The 19,065-nt window shown below is 65.9% G+C and overlaps 2 protein-coding genes across 2 annotated transcripts in view; one reads left to right on the plus strand and one right to left on the minus strand.

Moving 5' to 3' along the window:
- Window positions 1-1,075, plus strand: part of CHLRE_01g052601v5 (uncharacterized protein) — a 10,322-nt gene extending 9,247 nt beyond the window's left edge. The window contains exons 11-12 of the mRNA XM_043058990.1: window positions 214-319; window positions 513-1,075. Of these exons, the coding sequence (XP_042928904.1) occupies window positions 214-319; window positions 513-732 (326 nt within the window). The 3' untranslated portion in view covers window positions 733-1,075. The remainder of the gene's footprint in view (window positions 1-213; window positions 320-512) is intronic.
- Window positions 1,076-1,077: 2 nt separating this feature from the next.
- CHLRE_01g052650v5 (uncharacterized protein) lies at window positions 1,078-18,663 on the minus strand. Its single transcript, XM_043058991.1, has 24 exons — window positions 18,093-18,663; window positions 17,396-17,833; window positions 16,791-16,880; window positions 16,418-16,510; window positions 16,033-16,134; window positions 15,661-15,750; window positions 15,148-15,268; window positions 14,794-14,903; window positions 14,452-14,552; window positions 13,485-13,580; window positions 13,086-13,157; window positions 12,491-12,851; window positions 12,132-12,227; window positions 10,966-11,943; window positions 10,430-10,591; window positions 6,670-7,562; window positions 6,379-6,439; window positions 5,771-6,181; window positions 5,359-5,533; window positions 4,037-5,068; window positions 3,455-3,852; window positions 2,753-3,185; window positions 2,449-2,531; window positions 1,078-2,255 (listed from the first exon to the last, which is right to left on the minus strand). Exons 1-24 carry the CDS (start codon window positions 18,465-18,467, stop codon window positions 1,572-1,574), a joined length of 7,455 nt encoding a protein of 2,484 aa, XP_042928905.1. The 5' UTR covers window positions 18,468-18,663; the 3' UTR covers window positions 1,078-1,571.
- Between the last annotated feature and the right edge of the window lie 402 nt (window positions 18,664-19,065).

Below are 19,065 nucleotides of genomic sequence, written 5' to 3' on the forward strand. Positions count from 1 at the left end.
TAGAACAGCATTAAGATGCCGTGAGGAGGAGGGAGGGAGGAGGGAGAGGGTCACAACAGGCCTGCGTGAGTGCTACACGCAGACGCATTTCACTTCCTTCATCCTCGCACCACCACTTGCGTCCCTACACCTTTATCAACCTGCAAGCGGCACTCCCACCCGCCCGCCCCCACCCCGTCCGCCTCCCACCCGCCCACCTCCCCCCACCCCCAGGCGTGTTCTTCCTGCGCGACCTGCTGCGTGCGGGTGTGCGCACACTGCGGCTGGAGCTGGTGGACGAGGCGCCGCAGGCCGTGGCGCCGCTGCTGGAGGGGTACAGGTGAGGAGGGGGGGTGGGGGGTGGGCTGTGGGTTTGGGGTGTGGGGATGTGGGGGTTTTAAACGGGTCGTACTGAACAGAATGGCAAATGCGGGCAGACGGGTGGTCGGGCGGTCTTGTATCTTTCCCTCCCCCCCTCCACCTTGCCCTTCGTGTAAGGGTTGAGCTCTCATTGCGCGCCCCGCCCTCTGTAGGGATGTGGTGTTGGGCCGGCGCGGCCCCGGTGACCTGTGGCGCTGGCTGGCCACCCTCACGGACGCCAACGGCGCGGCGCACGGCGTGGACGCCGGCTCGCTGCAGCCGGCGCGGGAGCGGGCGCGCGGCGACATGAAGCCCACAGCCGCGGCGCTCAAGCAGCAGCAGCAGCAGCAGGGGGAGAAGGGGCGGGAGGCGGCGGGGTCGGCGCGGCGGTGAGGCAGGGAGGTAGGGAGGCAGGGAGGAACGGAGGGGGAGGTGGCTGATGAGGTGGGAACGGTGTGGGCACATGAGGGCGACGCTTGCATCGAATGGGCTTAGCCCGGGAGTCCCGGGGGGCGGCCTGACCGTACGGTGCTTTACCCTGGTGATGCTGTGGGGCCGGGCGGGGCCGGGAGGGGGCCGTTTGACGTGCGACTGCTCGGCAATGCCCGGGCTGCAGGGGGCTTCCAGGTTGAGCTCGACGCTCTTCGGGTGCTGTTGCTGGGGGAAGAAGCCATGCGCTGGACCAAAACGTGCGCAGCTGTGCGCACTTCCTGCTTGGCTGATCGGCCTGATCTCTGACTGCGGCATAAGCTTTGCACCCTGCATGTGTAACAGCCGTGTATGGAGTATTTTTGTCCTGCTGCGTCTTTGGGTGTCCCTTCACCCCCCTGCGAACAACACGCAGCCGACTGACCGGCCAGCCCACATAACAGACCTACACATGCGCACACACATACCGTACTGCCTGACAGCCCTCGCAAGCCGTTAGTCATGCAAGCGCAATCACAGCAGCCGCCAGCGACACTTTAGCTGCCTCACCAGACCCCATCGCAGGACAACACGGTACCTTGTGAAGCAACAACCGCGCCCAGCCGTCCCACCAACCAACCAACCAACGCAGTCACCCAGTCACCTAGATTGACATCCCCCCAAAAGCAATATACTACCCCTGAAACCAACCAATCAACCAACCAACCAACCAACACACGGCTTTGGCGCCACCCAGGTTCCGACCCACACGCGCCACATACAGCTTGCGGCGTCACGCCTGCAACGGCTGAAAGTATATGTAGCTAAGGCTCTGCGGGCGTCGGGTCACCAGCACGGCCTCCGTCTCCGGCCTCCTTCGCGGCCGCCGCCACGTCCGCCGCTGCCGCTGCCGCTGCCGCCGCCGCTCCTCCTCCTCCCGCCGCCATCAGCGCCGCCGCCGCCCGGAGGCGGTGCGAGGGCAGCACAGGCAGCGACGCCGCAGACTGGAGGCCGTCCTGCATGTAGGGGTGCAGGCGGGCGGTGGCAGCACCCGGCGGCAGGCCACCCGTGCCGGCAGCACCGCCGTTACCGCCGCGGGCGCCGGTGTTGGCAGTAGCAGCGTCGCCGCCGCTGCCGGCGCCGGGCGCCCCCTCTGCTGCTGCTGCTGCTGGTGGCCGCGGTTGTACTGCAGCGGCGGCGGTGCTGCCGCCCAGTACCGCCGCCCGTGCGGCGGCTGTAGCCGCTGCCGCCTCGTCCGCGACGGCAGTAGCCATGGCTCCCAGGGCCGGCAGTAGCATGTCGGGCGCGAGCGGCGCCGGGCCGCGGAGCGCGGTGCTGGGGGCGCGGGATGCTACTGCCGCCGCCAGCTCACGGCGCATGTAGCTGGTGCTACTGCCGCTGGTGCTACTGCCGCTGGTGCTACTGCCTGCAGGCAGCTGGCCTCCGCCGAAGGTGGCGGTGGCAGTAGCGCTGTCGGCAGTAGCCGCTCCAGGCGCCTTCAGCGCCACCTGTGAAGCACGGCACCGCAGACTTGATGAAAATGATCTAAAGCATGTCTGCGGTTTAAACCATTTTCCACATTCCCGCTTCAGCCAACTATCTCACGCCTAGCTAAATGACTTTCCGCATTCCCGCTTTTGCAGAACCCGCGCTGTGACCGCGTCATGCGTATGTGCAGAAAACACACACGCCCACGCACACCTGCAGGGCGTATGTGTTGGGCTGGGCCTTGCGGGGGGCAGCCAGCGGCGCCAGCAGGGCCTCCAGCGCCTCCAGAGCCCGGGCTGCGGCGGGTGGAGCGAGGGGGGGGGGGCAGCGGGTGGCGCGTGTGTTGGGGGGGGCATCCTGATGTATTGCTGTTGTTTGGAAGATATTGACTTAGTGAGCGGACGCATGAATGTTGGCCGCCGGGATCGCAACGCACGAGCACCCTACCAGTATACCACCCTTGATCCCCACCTCCCAGCCCTAAACCGCACACCCCTGCCTGCTGCCCCGCACTCACCTGCTCCTGGACCCGCGTTGAGGTGCACCAGCGGCTCCAGTGGCAGACAGTGCCGGTCCGCCTCCAGGGCATCCCCACCACCCCCACCACCCACACCCACACCACCCTCCCGACCCCCCTCCTCCTCCTCCTCCTCCTCGCCCTCCCCACTGCTGCTGTCGCTGCTGCTGCAGCCACCTCCCAACCGCTGCTGCCGTTGCCGCTCCCCCTCCTCCCCGCCCGCCGCCTCCTCCCCTCTCGCCATCCCCGCCCCCTGCCGCCGCCTCCTCCCCCTCCTCCTCCCCCTCCCCCTCCCCCGCGCCAACATGCTCTGCGCCCGTGCCTCCAATGCGGCCCGCGAGGCGCCCGGACTGAACAGCACCTCAACACGGAAGCGACATCCGCTGCCGCCTCCGCCGCCAGCCTCCTCCTGTCCGCCGGCCGCTGCCGACACCTGCGTGTTGGAATCAGCAGGGCTCAGGTAGTTACTGCGGGCGGTGCCCTCCCTCCCTCCCAATCGCATATACAGCTGCAGTTCTCCTTGCAGTGCGACTGTTTCCTTACGGGATTGGTTCAACGTCAACTCCCTCCCTCCCTCCCTCCGCAAGCCTCTTTTGGTCTGTATTTGCTTGTTCTACCTCCCTCCCACATGCCCATGCACACACACTCCCCCGCCCCATGCTCCCTCATGCCCGCCGCCCTGCCTTGCACATGCATGCTCACGTGTCGGTTCTCGAACATGCGAAACACAATCTGGGTCATGTAGTCGTACTCTGGAACCCCCGCCAGAAGAGCCTCCCCCGCCGCGCCCAGCAGCGTCGCCGGCTGCTCAGGTGGTTGTGGCTGCGGCTGCGGCTGTGCCGGCGACAGGTCATCAGCGGGGACTGAGGTGGCGGCGGCGGCGGCCGGGGCGGCGGTGCTGCCCGCAACGCCCGCGGCACTCGTGCTACTGCCGCCGCTGGGGCCCAGGGATGTAGCACTGGCGGCAGGGCTGCTGGGCTGGGCAGCGGCTGTAGCGGCTGTAGCGGCTGTGGGAGCAGGGGGCTGCTGCTGCTGCTGCTGCTGCTGCTGGCGCAGGTGGCAGTAGCGCAGCACGTTGAGCAGCGCGTGGATGTGGCTCTCTGGGGAGTTTGTGTGCGTGGAGGGTGTGGATGAGGTAAGAGAGTCAGTGATGCAGCTGATGTGTCCATGCCCCTGCCCTGTGATGTAATCGCGCCCCTTCCCTACACTCGCTTGTCTGCCCTCCCCTCCAGTCCCCTCCCCTCCAGTCAGACAGCACTACAACACACGTACTCAGTTACCCACCCGATGTGAAGTACACGCGTGTGCGCACGTGCCGCAGCGGGCTGTTGATGTCTGTGGCGTACTGTGGACACAGTCGGTGCAGCGCCTCCAGAGGCGGCGGCGGCGGCGGACCCCCCACCAGCCCGTCATCATCCCCCTCCCCCTCCACCTGCTCCTCCCCCTCCTGCTGCTGCTGTTCCGGTGGGCCTCCGCCCCCACAGCTGCCACCTGCGGCACCTGCGGCGCCCGCCGCTCTCGCCTCCCCCTCCTGCTCTCGCTCCTCCCCCGCCCCCACGAAGCCCGCCACTCCCAGTGGGTGCAGCAGGGGCGGTGACCCGTCGCCCTCCACCGCCGCCGCCGCCGCTTGTTCACCCCCCGCACCCTCCTCCTCCCTGTCGTCCGCCTGCTGCTCGTGCGCCGCACACTCCTCCATGACAGTATACAGCGGCGGCGACACCGTGCTACTGCCGGCGCCGGCGCCGCCTGCTCTTGCTCCTGCTGCTGCTGGTGCTACTGCCGGGCCTCCAGCAGTGGCACCACCGCGGCGGCTGCTACTGCCGACGCCGGCAGCGGCGCTGCGTGCGGGGGAGGCGGGCGGCGAGGGCGCTGCTGCTACAGCCGCCTGCCGCGCCGCCGCCATGCCGGTCGGCAGTAGCATCTCGTCCTCCAGGGAGGCGTTACCGAACTCCGACACCATGGAGTGAGGTGGCGGCGGCGGCGGCAGTAGCACCAGCGCCGCGCCTGCGGCGGCCGCAGTTCCGGGAGCAGGAATGGCTGTAGCAGCACCGGCCCTGCCTGGCAGTGGGGTGGCTGTAGCTGCAGCCAAGGCCGGCGGCGCAGGGCCAATGCTGGCCGCGGAAGAGAAGGGGCTTCTGAGGTGCGGCAGTTGCTGCGGCTGCTGTGGCGGCTGTGGCGGCTGTGGCGGCTGCGGCGTGTGAGCGGCCGGAGGTTGCGCGATGAAGCCCGGGTGGCTGCGGCGCGGCGGCGCTGCGGGTGCCGCCGCCGCTGCCAGTGCGCGCTGCGCCGCCGCCGGCGCGGCCGCGCCGCTGCTGCCTGTGGAGTATGGGTAGTAAGCGGGAGGCCAGCCGTCACGAGTCAGCACCAGCTTAGCGCAGCAGCCAACATACACACACATGTATACGCACTTCTGCATGCTTGGACTATACCGTTACATGCACGCTGCGGCTGATTGCGCCACACCTTCTTTCCCCCTCCAGCAGCAGCCCCACTAGCACGTTTGCTCCACGCGTAAGCCTCCCCCAGCCCCTTCCCCACCCGTCACCCCATCCCCAACCTGTCCCACCCCCAACCCCCATGCCTGCTTGTTCTGGCTCCCTGCTCACCCCCTGCGCTGTAGCTGCTGTAGCTGCTGTAGCTGTTGTAGCCGCTGCTGCTACAGCCGCCGCCGCCGGTGTGGCTGTAGCTGGTTGCCAGGCTCTCCTCCCGCATGGCGCCCATGTCGCACAGCAGCTTGCCCAGCAGCTCGCGGCAGATGGCGGAGCCCACGTGCAGCTGGGCCTTACGGTGGGTGGGGAGGGAGGAGGGAGGAAGGGGGTAGCCATCCATGGGATGGTGTGTATCAAATATGAAGTGAAGTGCCCACACACATACACACGCACACACACACATCCCCCCTCCCCCCCCAAACACGCACCCCCCCCCCCCACACACACCCTTCGATCCCTAACCCACACACCCCGCTCCCCCCCATACACAACCCCCCCATTCACACACACCCCTGTCGTACACACCTACCTGCGGCGTCAGGCCGTACTCGTGCGGCACCACTGCGTCCGCCAGCGCCCTCGCGGTCAGGTACAGCGGCGCAACCACCTCGCCTAGCAGCAGCGGCACCACCCCGTCAGGTGGGGACCGCGGCTGCTGCTGCGGCTGCTGCGGCTGCTGCGGCTGCGGCTGCGGCTGCGGCTGCGGCTGCGGCTGCGGCTGCGGCTGCGGCTGCGGCTGCTGAGGCGCTTGACGCTGCTGGTGGTGGGATTGCTGAGGAGGGGGAGGAGGAGGAGGCTGTTGCGCCGGCGGCGGCGGGGGCGGCTGTGTGGCTGCTGACGCACTGGGAGGCGGCGGCGTCGGGGGCGGCGGCGGCGGCGTGAGGGGTATGAAGGCATTGTGGATGAGCGCGTGTTTGGCTGCGTCGTAGATGTCTGGAATCTGTGTGTGCAGGGGGGGCGTGGGGTGGAAGTAGGGATGGAAGTAGAGGTGGAGGGGGTGGCACGGGTCAGATGAAAGGCCACGCACGGCTCTGTGCGTGGCCGCTGCCCTGCACAGACTGCTGCCCTGCACATCCTTTGCCCCACTACCCGCCCCACCCCACCCCACCCCCCACACCCACACACACCAGCACGCACCTTGCTGATGTCGTACTGTTTCTTCTTGGCCGAGTAGAAGCTGTCAAGCAGCTTATGCCACCTGTGCCACGCATTGTCACCATCACGCCGTATGATGACAATGACCATGCTGCATGGTAAACCCCGCACCCCGCGCCCCTCCCCGCAAGCCCTGTGCCAGGCCCCTGAGACCCCTTGCTCTCCCCGGCAGCAGCCCGCCACAGCCCTCAGCCGTCACACCACGCACCACTCAACCCGGCCCCCCTCCATACACACATCAACACACACACACACACACACACACACACACACCTGTCGTACACGAGCATCCAGTGCTCCCCCCCGCACGGCACCCCCGGCACCGCCCGCCACTCGTCAGGCGACATGCTGAGACTGCTGTAGTAGCAGCCACTGCTAATGCCCCTTCCGCTGCTACTGCCATTGCCGCTGCCGCTGCTGCTTCTGCTACTGCCGCCAGGGTTGCTGCTGCCTGCTGCACCACCTCCGCCACCCCTGCCACCGCCCTGTTCCTGAGCAGTAGGTTTGGCAGTAGCGGCTGCAGCAGCAGGCGCGGCCGCGGCGGGCGCAACCTCCGCCGTCACCCCCGCCCTCGCCACGGCCGCAGCCGCCGTCGCCGCGATTGCGCCCTCCTCACCGGCAGTAGCAGCAGCACCACCATCATCATCAGCCCCGCCGCGGCCGCCGCCGCCGCCGCCCTCTGCTGCTGCTACAGCCTCGTTCATGGCTGCTACAGCCGGCCCCTCCATCGCCTCCACCAGGTCCTGCAGCTGAGCCCGCAGCAGCTGTAGCAGCTCCAGGGGGCGGTCGGGGAGCGGGCGCACCGTGGACAGGGTGTCGGCGGCAGTAGCTGCTGCTGTGTTTTGTACGACAGCTGCAGCATCTGCTGCAGCTACTGCTGCTGCGGGCCGCGAAGGCGGAGGCGACTGGGATGGAGGCAGCGGTGTTGCGGGTGCGGCGGCTGTAGCGGTAGGTGACGCGGCTGGCGGTGTGGGCCGCAGAGGGGAGGGCAGCGGCGTGGTCTGCTGGCTGCTGCTACTGCCACTGGTGGTGCTGGTAGCGAGTGAGGGCATGGAGGCGAGGGCAGTAGCAGCTGGCGGCGGCGCCGGAGAGGAGCTGCCACTGCCGCTGCTACTGCCGCCGGGGGGCTTGCAACGGGAGACGCCGGCCTCGGGGTCCCACGTGAGCTGCAGCGTGTGTGCGTGTGCGTGTATGCGGCACGGGGAGGTGGGGTAGGGTCACACGGGGGACACGCCCGGTTCAGGGTACCCCCCAACTTTAAGACCCTAGGCGGGGGTGCTATGCCAGTCGGTACACGCTGGGATTTCGGCAGTAGCTCCCGGCCACTGTCCTGGACACGTTTGCACCCTTCCGGTGGTGTAACGGATGGATTAATGTCGTACGGCAAGCGTGTGTGTTTTGACACGCGGTTTTAGGGGGGGCGGAGGGGTGAACAGACTGACCCCATGCTAACTGCCTCAGGGCGGGCCCCCACGCTTCCTATCGCATGTATACATCTATATGTATAAGCTCACCAGCTACGAGCGCGATCGGAGGCCAGGGTGTGCTCGACGGGGACACTTCCGGGCAGGCACGCACGCATGTGTGCTGAGCTGGGTACATGGGGACGGAGGTCCCAGAAAACGGGGCCTGACACAGCCCTGAAGCTTTATATAGCACATATATGCATACAAGATTATGTTTTGACGACCGCAGCACCGACAGTTGTTGTTCCGACCAGCATGCTGTATGCATGTCCACCGAATGGTCTTGCCGGCGGGCTACAGCACCTAATATATGCTTTATATGCTCTATCTAGGCGACGGCAATCTTAAAAGCTAGTCGAGCTGCCCTTTGGATGAAACCAAATTCATGGCGGACCTCTTGAGCAGCGGGGACCCAAACGGACCTGCAACCGCTCCTAAAGTCGCCTACATGGCATATGGAAGCAACCCAGATGCATCGGAAGGTGCAACTCTGACTTTGTTGGCGGTCCCATAGGAAATGACACTGCTCGCCGAGGCCTGCGAGCCTGCGCTTATAGGTGCAATTGCTTTCATAGGGTGTAAATAATCGTAGTCAGGGCTTGTAGGTTCACGCTTAGCGGATTTGAGCGAACATGCTCAAAATTGGTCTCGCGCTCGCGGGACCTTCACGACACCTAGCCCGCTATTATGTGTGAACATATGCTGCTCACATACCGAGGGTAACGTGCTTTATAGAATTGTAAATGGTGCTTGTATGAATAAGAACGCCCAATCCTGGGTTTTGACCCCGCCCGAAACCGGGCGTGTCCCCCGTGTGGGGTAGGGTGAAGACAGCGGCGGGTTGGGGGCATCTTATGTTGTGCTGCCCACACCCGCCCGGGTGGGTGGGGCACCAGGTTTGGTGAGGCGATGTTGGACTTGTACTTGACGAGCGTGTGGCGGCCTGTGCTTGGATGGGGACCTCGGCGGCACCTGCCGTCGCCGCTCCTGGGGCCGGCGTCGCCCCTGGCGGCGGCGGAACGCATAGCCGCGGCGGTGGCCTTGCTCCCAGGTGGCTGGGAGGCCGCGGCGCGTGCGGCTCGACTGGCTCGCGGGCGGGCGTGGGTCATGCCGCTTCCTGCGGATGCCGTGCGACAGGCGGCGGCGGGGGCCTTGACCCAGGTGGTGCGGGGACTGGGCTGGGTCCTGGACGGGGGCCCGCCTCTGCTGCTGTTGAACTACTCCGTGAAGGCAGGAACGGCCATGCAACTGGGCCCCCAGGTTGCGGCGCTGCGGTCTAAACATTTGTTGTATGTGCGTGATGCTGGTGTTTCTGCGGACGGCGCGCTTGCGGCTGCCGGCGCCTTTGCCGGCACTCTGGCCCGTTTGTGGGCGTTAAAATGGGAAAATTATCACAAGGAAGCGTTGTGGCGGGTGGCGGCCAATGCGTGCTGGTCGTTCCCCAAAAATGCCGCCCAGCGTGCAGCTGGGGTGGCAATGCCCCTGTGCCGGGCGTGTGGGCGGGATATGTGTGATGGGGACCGCCGGCACTACTTTTGGGACTGTGTTGTTGCTCGGGCGCTGCGGGAGAACATGGCTGTGGCAATGCTGGGGTCCCCTCCTGACACGGCTGATGACTGTTTCTCCCGTGCTGACCTTTGGCTGGTGCAGCCGCCTGCTGGGCTGGCGCCGCCGGTGTGGGATGTAGTGTGTTTGGCTGCGCTGTCTGCCCTTGACTCGGGCCGGCAGCAGGTGATTATGACTGGCTTGCGTGTGCGTCGGGCTCTGACGTCGGCGGAAGTCATGCGCATCAGTGTGTCCGTTATTGCTGATTTCTGGGGCCGGCTGCAATCATATGTCAGTCTCGGCCTCCGCCCGAAAGCCTGGGCCACGGTGCCTGCGCACCATCCGTTCCTCTCGCGGGGTGCGGGTGACTGTGTGCTGCTAGTGTTGCCTGATGATGTGGGCTCCCCGCCCCCCTCGCCTTAATTTGCTCGTGGGTGGTGGGAGCGGTGTGCCTCTGGTGTGTGCGCTGTGGGTGTGGGGCGTCGACGTGGGCGTCGCCGGACTACGTGCCCGGTGTACCTGCGTTGACGCCTCGCCGGTTTGATTGCGCCTCGTGCGCTAGTGCGGTTTGCTGTACGTTGGTGGGGCTTTGGCGGGCTTGGGCTTAGCTTCGACTCGCTGTGCAGCTGCCGAGACACGCATTACGCGAAGACCTGTTGCACGGTTGTGGAAGGTCGGTAGCCAACTGGGGGGAGGGTGGTTTCCTTTCGGGCCGGAGATGGTCCCTCTTGACCTGGGTGCACGGGCACCCTTGCTTGGTCGGATTGTCCCTTCTTTGTAATATCGCAACCTTATGTTGCACCGGGACCGTACCCCGCGTGTTGATACAGCCGAACCAACCTGTCACACAAACCCTCCTGCAACTCCCATGTGTTCCCTTGCGTTCCCGCTCTATCACCACACACTCTATCCCCCTCCCACACTCGCTATCCCCCCCACACACACACAATCCCAAGATCCCTCCCCAACCTCCCCCCCCCCTCCCATCCTCCCACCCTTCCTCCCACCCTCCTCCCTCTCACCCTGGCGTACAGCTCCTGCTTGGCCGCCGCCATGTCGGCGCTGGCCCCCTTGCCGTACGCCTCCAGCAGCAGTGCGTCCTTGTTGACCAGCGAGGCGGTGATGGGGGTGAGACTGGCGCCCTCCAGGCTCAGCAGGCCCTGGGCGAAGGCGGCGGCGGAGGTCTGGCGGGGGGGCGTGTGGGGTGGGCGGGGGGAGGGGAGGAGGGAGGGGGAGGGGTGTCAGTACCAGCCCAAGCTGGAACAGAGGGGGTGGGGTGGGAGGGGGAGGGAGGGAGGGGTTGCGGGCGTGAGTTGGCAGGTCATGGTGTTAGTGGCTGCAGCAGCCACCCACGCCTACCAACTCACGCCTAACCCCTGAGAGTAGTGAGAGGGGTTAGGCGTGGGCCGTGGGGTACTGGACGTCGGCACTTCACACCTGTGAGTTGTTCACTCCGTTCTGCACACATACACACGCCCTTCCCCCGCCCTTCCCCCAAATAACGCCCTCCCCCTCCCCCTCCCCCCATCCTCCCCATCCCCATCACACACACACCTACCTGCACGCGGCCCTCATCCGAGGAGTAGACCTTGAAGTCGTGTCTGTAGGTGGAGTGCAGCCGCAGCAGCCCCCCGCCCGCCGGACCCGCGCGCGGGTACATGCCGCAACGGAACCGCACACCCAGCATCTCCGCCTGCGCTCGACCCGCGTGCGTCAGCACACCACCCCACTTGACAATGAGGAGCAGGGAGCTAGGGCCGCCGCCAGGGCGGCCGCCGCCAGCAACCGCCGTGGCGGCGGTGGCGGCGGCAGGGGATGTAGCAGCAGCAGGGCCGGAGGCTGTAGCAGAGGCCGTGGCAGAGGCTGTAGCAGCGTCGCTTGCTGAGATGGTGGCTGTAGCAGAGTCGCTTGCTGGCGGCGCTGGCGGCGGCGGCGTCATGGAGCCCACCCGGGATGCGGCCGGGGTGACTGCGGCGCTTGATGAGGAGCCGGAAGCCCACCCCAGTGCTGCTGGTGAGTCACCCCGCTGCCGTCCCTGCAACAGCCGCTCGTCCACGTGGCCCACGCCCACTCCTGTTGCTACAGCCGTCGCTGGCGGCGGCGATGGTGGCGGCGCCGCCTCCCCGGCGGCGGCGGCGGCGGCGGTGACCCAGCCCCGTGGTTTGAGCTGCGCCTTGCGGTTCACTCCTGAGAAGCGCCCTCCCGCCTCCAACACCCCCCGCACCACCGCCAGCACCGCAAGCGTGTCAGCATCCACGAGTGGCGGCTGCTGCGGCTGCTGCTGCTGCCCCGCCGCCGCCGGCGCCGCCGCCGCCGCCGCCGCCGCCGCCGCCGCCGCCGCCGCCTTCTGTTGGCCTGCTGGTAGGTCACCTGCCTTGGGCGCGGGTGTCGCCCCTGCACCGCCGTCAGAGGCAGCACCACTGCCGCCGCCGCCGCCGCCGCTGGACGGCCTGTTGTGTGGCTGCGGCTGAGGGTGTGGCTGTGGCTGCAGCTGTGGGTGCTGCTGCAGAAGCTGCCGTGTCACATCCAACAGCTCCTGTCAGGTGTGAGGTGTGAGGTGTGGTGTGGGGTGTGGTGCGTGTTGTAATGGCAGGTGGAAGTGTGTTGTGAGGCAGGGTGGGAGGTGTGGTACGTGTTGGAGAGCACACGGGAAGGAGGAATCAGAGAGTGGGCAGGAACGCACACACACACACACACAAACACACGCACGCACAAGGCACGAACCTGCAGCTGTGACGCGCTTTTGAGTTTGGCTTGGCGGTGGGGTCCGGGCGGCTTGCTCGGGTCCACGTGTCGCTGGTACAGGGCCAGGAAGGCAGGCTGGGGGGAGGGGGTTGGGGTTTGGAGGGTTGAGAGGTGTTGGGGTGTAGGGGTCAGGGGCTGGGTCAGGAGATCGTGGTGTTGTTGGAAATGGGGTCGGGGATGGGGTTGTGCCTCTTGGGAGAGGAAGGTTGCGATGCGGGTAGAACTTATGGTGTGCGTGCACGGGCAGCAGCATCTGACAAGGCAGCAGGACTCCTGCAAACACACGTACACACATTTACACACACTTTCATACATACACACACACACACACAACTCACATGGCTGACTTCCAGCTTGACCTTCTGTTTGGGCGTGCGGTCGCCGTGACGCACCACCGCCAGCACACACCGCAGCTCCTCGCCCGGCAGACCCCCGCCGCTACTGCCGCCGCCACTAACACCACCGCCGCCGCCGCTGCTACTGCTGCCCTCGCCGCCGCCCCCCGGCCGTAGCCACGTGGGCGCCCGGATCAACTCGACGCCACCGTCAGGGATGCTACTGCCGCCGTCGCCCGCGGCTGCTACAGCCGCGGCGGCAGCTGCTGCACCCCCGCCTGCTACTGCCGCCGCCGTTGCCGCTGCCATTGCGTCCGCCGCCGCCTCAGCCGCCGCCATGGTCCGCTGAGACTCCAGCATCAGCCTGTGCGTGTAAGCACACGGGGCCCACCGAGCGAGAAGCACCTAGCTACCCCCTCGAGTACAATGCGGCTATAGATGGCCGTGCAGGGCCGCAACACGTACGGTGGCGAGACAATGCCACGTACATATTTGCGCAAGTCGGTAGACGCATTATATCCGCGCAAGTGGGCATTGCAATACAGTAGTGCATTTGTCTGGCACACACAAACACACGCCCTCGTCAGCACGTACGCACCCGAATGTGGGGGTGGCGGGCAGGGCGGGCATCAGGTGGAGGCGGTGGGGCGCCAGGGCCTGAAGCAGGATGCTGTGGGGCGTGTGTGTTTGTGCGTGTGTGTGTGTGGGGGGGGGGGGGGGGTTTCAGTTCATTGTGTGTGCGCGGTGTGTGTAGTGCGGTGAGTGCACGGGGAGTGGGGATTTGGCAAAGGGAATAAGCAGCCCTGCCCCATTCTCCAAACCTCCCCCCGTTCCCTCCCAACGCATTTGCGCACGCGCGCACCCACCGAATTGCCGTTCCGCTGGTGATGGGAGTTCTTCGTTGGGCCAAGCACAAGAACCCCCCCAAAAACACACACACACACATAAACACATACACACAGACACGCACACATCTACCCCGCAACCCCCGACCCACCTTCTCAGTATGTCAGCTGCATCGGCGTAGAACTTTGTCGAGTTCTTGACCAGGCTCAGGCCGTTCACGTCACACACGTAGCTGCCGCCGCGCTCGCTGTGGCGGGTGGTGGGTGATGGGGCACACGTGCGGGTGTTTGGGTTGTAGGGGCGTGCAAAGCGCGCAATACTACTGAAGTGCTCGTACGCCCCCCCCCCCCAATCTGCATACACGCCCGGCTCCCTACGCAAACACATACACACACGCACACTCACATGCACACTCACACACACACACACACACACACACACACACATGACCCCATGCAGCCGATGACTCCTTATAAGTTTCTCGACGACCGCAGCCTCGCTCTCTTTTCCAGCAATCATTAGCGGGCCGGGACTGGGATGCGTGTCCTAGCTTGCTTGCTGCACGCCGTCCTTAACATCGCTGTCGCCATTTTCCCTGCTCGTGACACTTGCTCGCTGCCGCCCCTGTCCCTGCAATTCCTCTATCACCCGTAGGTGAGCTCGACTACGACCAGCGGGCGGGAATCAGGGCATTAGGCGTGCTGGGTCAACATTGTAGCGCGCCCAGGGCGCGGCGCATACAATGCATATGGGTGCCACTCGGGGTCAGGTCGTTCGTCGATCGCCCGAGGGGGGGTTCCAGGCTTTTTGCGGGTAAGTATGACTACCGGGGTCGGCGCAGCTACAAGACGCTCGGTATCGGTAGGTATTCGTAAGTAACTCCGTCGCGCCGTCTGGGCGGGCTTCGTTTTGTTGTTTTCTTTTCAACACACACACACACACACACACACACACACACACACACACACACACACACACACACACACACACACACACACACACACACACACACACACACACACACACACACACACACACACACACACACACACACGCACAAGCACACACACACACACACACACACACACAGAAGCGGCCTCATCACCCGAGCCGCCCACCTCCTCAGCAGGTCGAAGCCGCATATCTTCTGCCCGAACGCCAGACACACCATCCGCGCCACCTCCTTCTCCTGAGGACTGAGGACCACAGGGAACCGCACCTGGGGGGGGGGCGGGCGGGGGTGTGGGGGGGGGGAGGGAGGAAGGGGGGGGAGGAACTTACTGCAGGGTAAGGAAGGGGAAAGGTGCAAGCAGAATCCATGTGGCTTGTGGCTTGTGCCCCGACCCAAACACTCACCCTGAACGCGTACGCGCTTCCCTCCAAAAGACGCACGCAGGAACATGCGAGTGGTGACCCCTCCCACCTGTTACCTCCCACCTGTTAACTCCCCCCCCCCCCACCTCCTTGCCGTCCGCGCTCCGTGCCACCCTGCCGTCCACCACGGGGCTCTTCCTCGCCTCCGCGTGCGCGTAGCGAGGGCCCACCGTGTACACCTTGACGTCCGTGCCGCCTGGGGGGGTGGGTTTAGGGGTTGGGGTGGAATGTGTGTGTGTGTGTGTTTGGGGGGGGTCACCCCTCTTTCCTTAACACGCACACACACACACGCTTTCCTTGTGCTTTTTAACACACACATATGCGCTCGCATATACACACAACACAAGCAACGCACACGCAATCGTAAGGATACTCACAGAACGTCGTCAGAACCGCCCCGACCTCACCCCCCCCCCACACACAAACCCCCACACACGCACCCGTGGCCAGGAACTCCTCGTAGATGAAGCTGCCCTCCCGCCGCACCGCGCCGCTGTGTGCGGGGTCGTAGGCGCCGGAGCGGTTGGCCACCTTGCGGAACAGCCGCTTCACGCCGCCGCCCTGGCAGGAACAGGAGGGGGGGAGGGGGTGGGCAGGTGCGTGGGTGGGCGGGGGCGTAGGAAGTGAGGTGGTGAATGAGGAGGTGAGGTGAATGAGGAGGTGAATGAAGAGGTGAGGTAGGCGGAGGCGGCAAATGAGAATGTCAGGTGGAGAGGAGGCAGGATCGAGGTGGAGAGGAAAGAAAAGGACGCACGACAGGGCAGGTGGTTGGAACTCATGTGGGCAACCGGCACTAGCATGCCACATTGCCACCCATACACTGGTTTTACCCCCCCACACACACACACACGCCACGCTCTCCTCCTAGCTCTACTAGTCTGGGCTGGTATCTACCCCCCCCCCCCCCGCACACGCCCATTACCCCATTCCCCCATCATGCCGCCATCACGCACCATGGCCGCCGGGTAGTAGATGTGGATGTTGTGGTCCTCGCCACTGGCCGGCTTCTCCACAAAGGGCTTGGCGATGCGCACGCCGTCCATCTGCACGTGTATGTCGGGGCGCGGACCTAGCTAGGTGCGTCGGCGGCCGGGCCGGATTGGGACAAGTTGTATTTGATGACATGTTCTTTACACGGGCGGGCGCGGCGGGTCAGGGCGGGGCAGGCCAGGCGGGTAATTCCTCCCCGACCCGTCGTTCATGTTCCAATCAACCGGCCACCCCACGCGGCCACCCCCTCACCCCAATTCAACACACATGTCTCCCCCCCCGCCCCCCCGCCCCCCCCCCGCCCCCCCCCGCACCCCACTGCCCCTACTCCTCACCTCCACGAAGTCCTCCCCCTCCACGAACCCCGGCGGCGACTGCCCCGGCGCCAGTCCCTCCCGGCTGACCACCACATGCCGCGGCACTGGGATGCAGCTGTCCTGTGCGGGTGTGTGGGGGTGTGGGGGTGGGGGGAGAGGGGGTGGCGTGAGGGGGGCGTGTCGCCTGCCGAGTAAGGAACCCGCCTCTTGCCTCCCCCTTCAACAGTTACACGCATCCCCCGCACATGTGAAAAACACCCCCGAACCGCTCGGCTGAAACCCTCCCTTCCCTTCCCCCGTATGGTTTTGGGCTCGGGCATGTAACTCCCCCTGGTTTAGCTTGGTTTGGTTTAGTTTGGGCTGGTATTCACAACCCCCGCCCCTCACCCGCGACCCCTCCCACCTGCAGCAGTCGGTACACCCTCCTCCGGTCCAGCAGCAGCTCTTGGGCTCCCAGGTCGTTGACACAGAAGGGCCGCCGAAGAGCCACGTACTCCTGACGGGTGGTTGGCAGTTAAACGCGGGTTGGCAGTTGGTGGTTTGGCAGTTTGCAAGAGCGGTTGAGGGCCACCACAGAAAGAAAGTCAGAACAGAAAAGCGGCGCATGACGCGGCCGTGGCAACTAGCCACACGCCTACCTGCCGCTGGCGTTTGAGCCACGCACCAGACCCACCAGCCGCAACGGCTGCACCTGCACTCCCATCCCCCATTCGCACCCTTGACCCCCCCCGCCCCCCACCACCCACCCCTCCCCCAACCCCACCCCGCCCGCCCACCTGCGCCCGGCTCAGCGGGAAGCCGTCCGAGTGCCAGGCCATCAGGCAGTCCACCACCGGCCACTCGCTGGCGGGCTGGCCCAGGATGACCTGTGGGGTGGGAGGGATGGAGCGGGTGAGAGGGCGTGGTGGGAGGGGGGCAGGGCCGTTCATGGCTGGGGGATGGAGTGCTTAGGTCACAATTCATGAGATGCCGACATCCCGGGAACAGCAATTTACTATACTGTTGTTGTAACCTGACTGTGGGCATCCTTAGCGCTAAGGATGTATAACCACAGCCATACTACAACAAAACGTGTTGCTACATGGCGCGGAGCTGGCAGATGCCAGGGGTGGGCAGGGCCGTTGGTTCCAGTGAGGCCTGGCGGCAGGCCGGCGGCGGCCGCTAGCAGTAGTGCCCCGCAATGCGGCGGAGGCAGGACAGGTAGGGGGGCAGGACAGGTAGGGGGGCAGGACAGATAGAAAGGCAGGTCGGCAGGATAGGCAGGGGGCAGGGGGGCCGCAGTGCCGCCTCGGAGATCCAGACCTGCCGCCGGTAGGTCGTGAGACACGCACGGCAGACATGCACATAAGCCCATGAGCGAGCCCCTTCCTCGCCCACGCACCTCCTCCGGGAACATGACCAGCTCAAACTCGTTGAAGGTGTTTAGGCGCCGAAGTATCTCCCGCATGGGCTTGGAGTCCGCCTTACGCGCCATGGCACACACACCCAGCCGCAACCGCCCCGCAAACCCCCCTGGGGTGGCACTGTTGCTGAAGGCGCTGCCACTGCCACTGCTGCTAGTGATGCTACTGCCGCCGCCGCTGTCACAGGTGCTGGTACGGGTGCAGCTGCTGCCGGCGCCGCCACTGCTACTGCCGCTGGTGCTGCTGGGGCTACAGCCGCTGCTGCTGGGGCGACCGCTGATGTCGCGGATGGGAGTAGCGCCGCCGGTGCTAGTGGCGGAAGCGCCGGCGACGTTGCCGGGTGTGGCGGGCGCGGCGGGGCCTGATGCTGCTGCTGCCGGCGGCTGCAGTGAGGGCTGTAGCTGCCACACGGGCGCCTGTGCGGGGGGGGGAGGGGGGCTGCTGGGTCAGCACGCAGCAGCACAGCCCCCCTGCAGCGTCTCCTTTGCCCGTCCCTCACCTCACTATCCCAGGCCCCCTCCCATGTAAGCCTACCCAGCCGTTCCCGCTGCACCGCCGCTTCGATCACACACCAGACCACACACACGTGCCCAGCCGCCCAGCCACACGTACGACCGCCCCCGACCCATCCCCCCGACCCATCCCCCCCGATCCAGCCACGCACCCCTCACGCACCGAGCTGCAGCGCATGAACGAACCGCGTCCGCCGCCGCCGCCGCCGCTGCCGGCTGCAGCTGCGGTCCCGCCAGCAGCAGCACTACCACTCGCCGTCGCCCCCGGCGTTGGACTTGCAGTGGCCTCCCCACCAGCCGCGTCCCCCGCCGCGGCGCTGCCCGCAGCGGCACGGAAGTCGCCTGTGGGCCCTCGTCCGTCCGCGCATTCAGCCCCTACACGACCGCCACCACCGCCACCACCACCGCCGCTGCTGCTGCCACTGCCATTGCTCTGCATTGGCTGTCTAGCGCCTGCTGCTGCCGCACCCGCGGCGCCCACTGCTGCTGCCGCTTCCGCTGCTGCCGCCGCAGCCTCCGTGGGTCGCGCGCGGGGCATCCCCGCGGCATGTTCCTCCATGCCGCGAGCTGCAGCGGGTCTCGAGCCGCCTCGCTAGCGCCAGGGCCGTGCGCTACGATATATTTGGTGCACCCGCAAGCTCTAATGCTGCTGCGGGCTTGGATTGGGCTAACAAAGCTCAGGACCCACGCCTAGGCTCTCTAGAACCTACCGGTACCACACAGCTGCTGATGGCCACTGTATAATTGCAGCATATGTGCGTAAGGAGAATGTCGGGAGAATGAGCTTGACCCGCAGCTTCGCGCTTCATGCGTTTTGCCCCTCGGGCCGGACGGGCCCCATTGCCCCCACCACGGCCCCTGTTTCCCCATTCCCCACATCCATTCTTTGTCCATTTCCGCATTATGGCATATATACTCCTCAGCCCCTCCCGCCCTCCACCCCGCCGGCTTCCCGCTTGGGCCTCGCCGCTATGTGGCTGCCGCCAGTCCACAGTCGCTGGTGAGTTCCAGAGTCCAATCCCGGGGCCTGGGTCCTGCTGGGGCCTGCTTGGGACGTGGGCGGTCAGTTGCCTGGGCCTGAAGCAGCAGGCTCCACAGGGGCCAGCGGGCAGCAGGGCGGGTGCGGCGCGGTGCAC

This window comes from Chlamydomonas reinhardtii, chromosome 1, assembly GCF_000002595.2.
Source record: "Chlamydomonas reinhardtii strain CC-503 cw92 mt+ chromosome 1, whole genome shotgun sequence".
In the NCBI taxonomy this organism is placed as follows: Eukaryota; Viridiplantae; Chlorophyta; class Chlorophyceae; order Chlamydomonadales; family Chlamydomonadaceae; genus Chlamydomonas; species Chlamydomonas reinhardtii.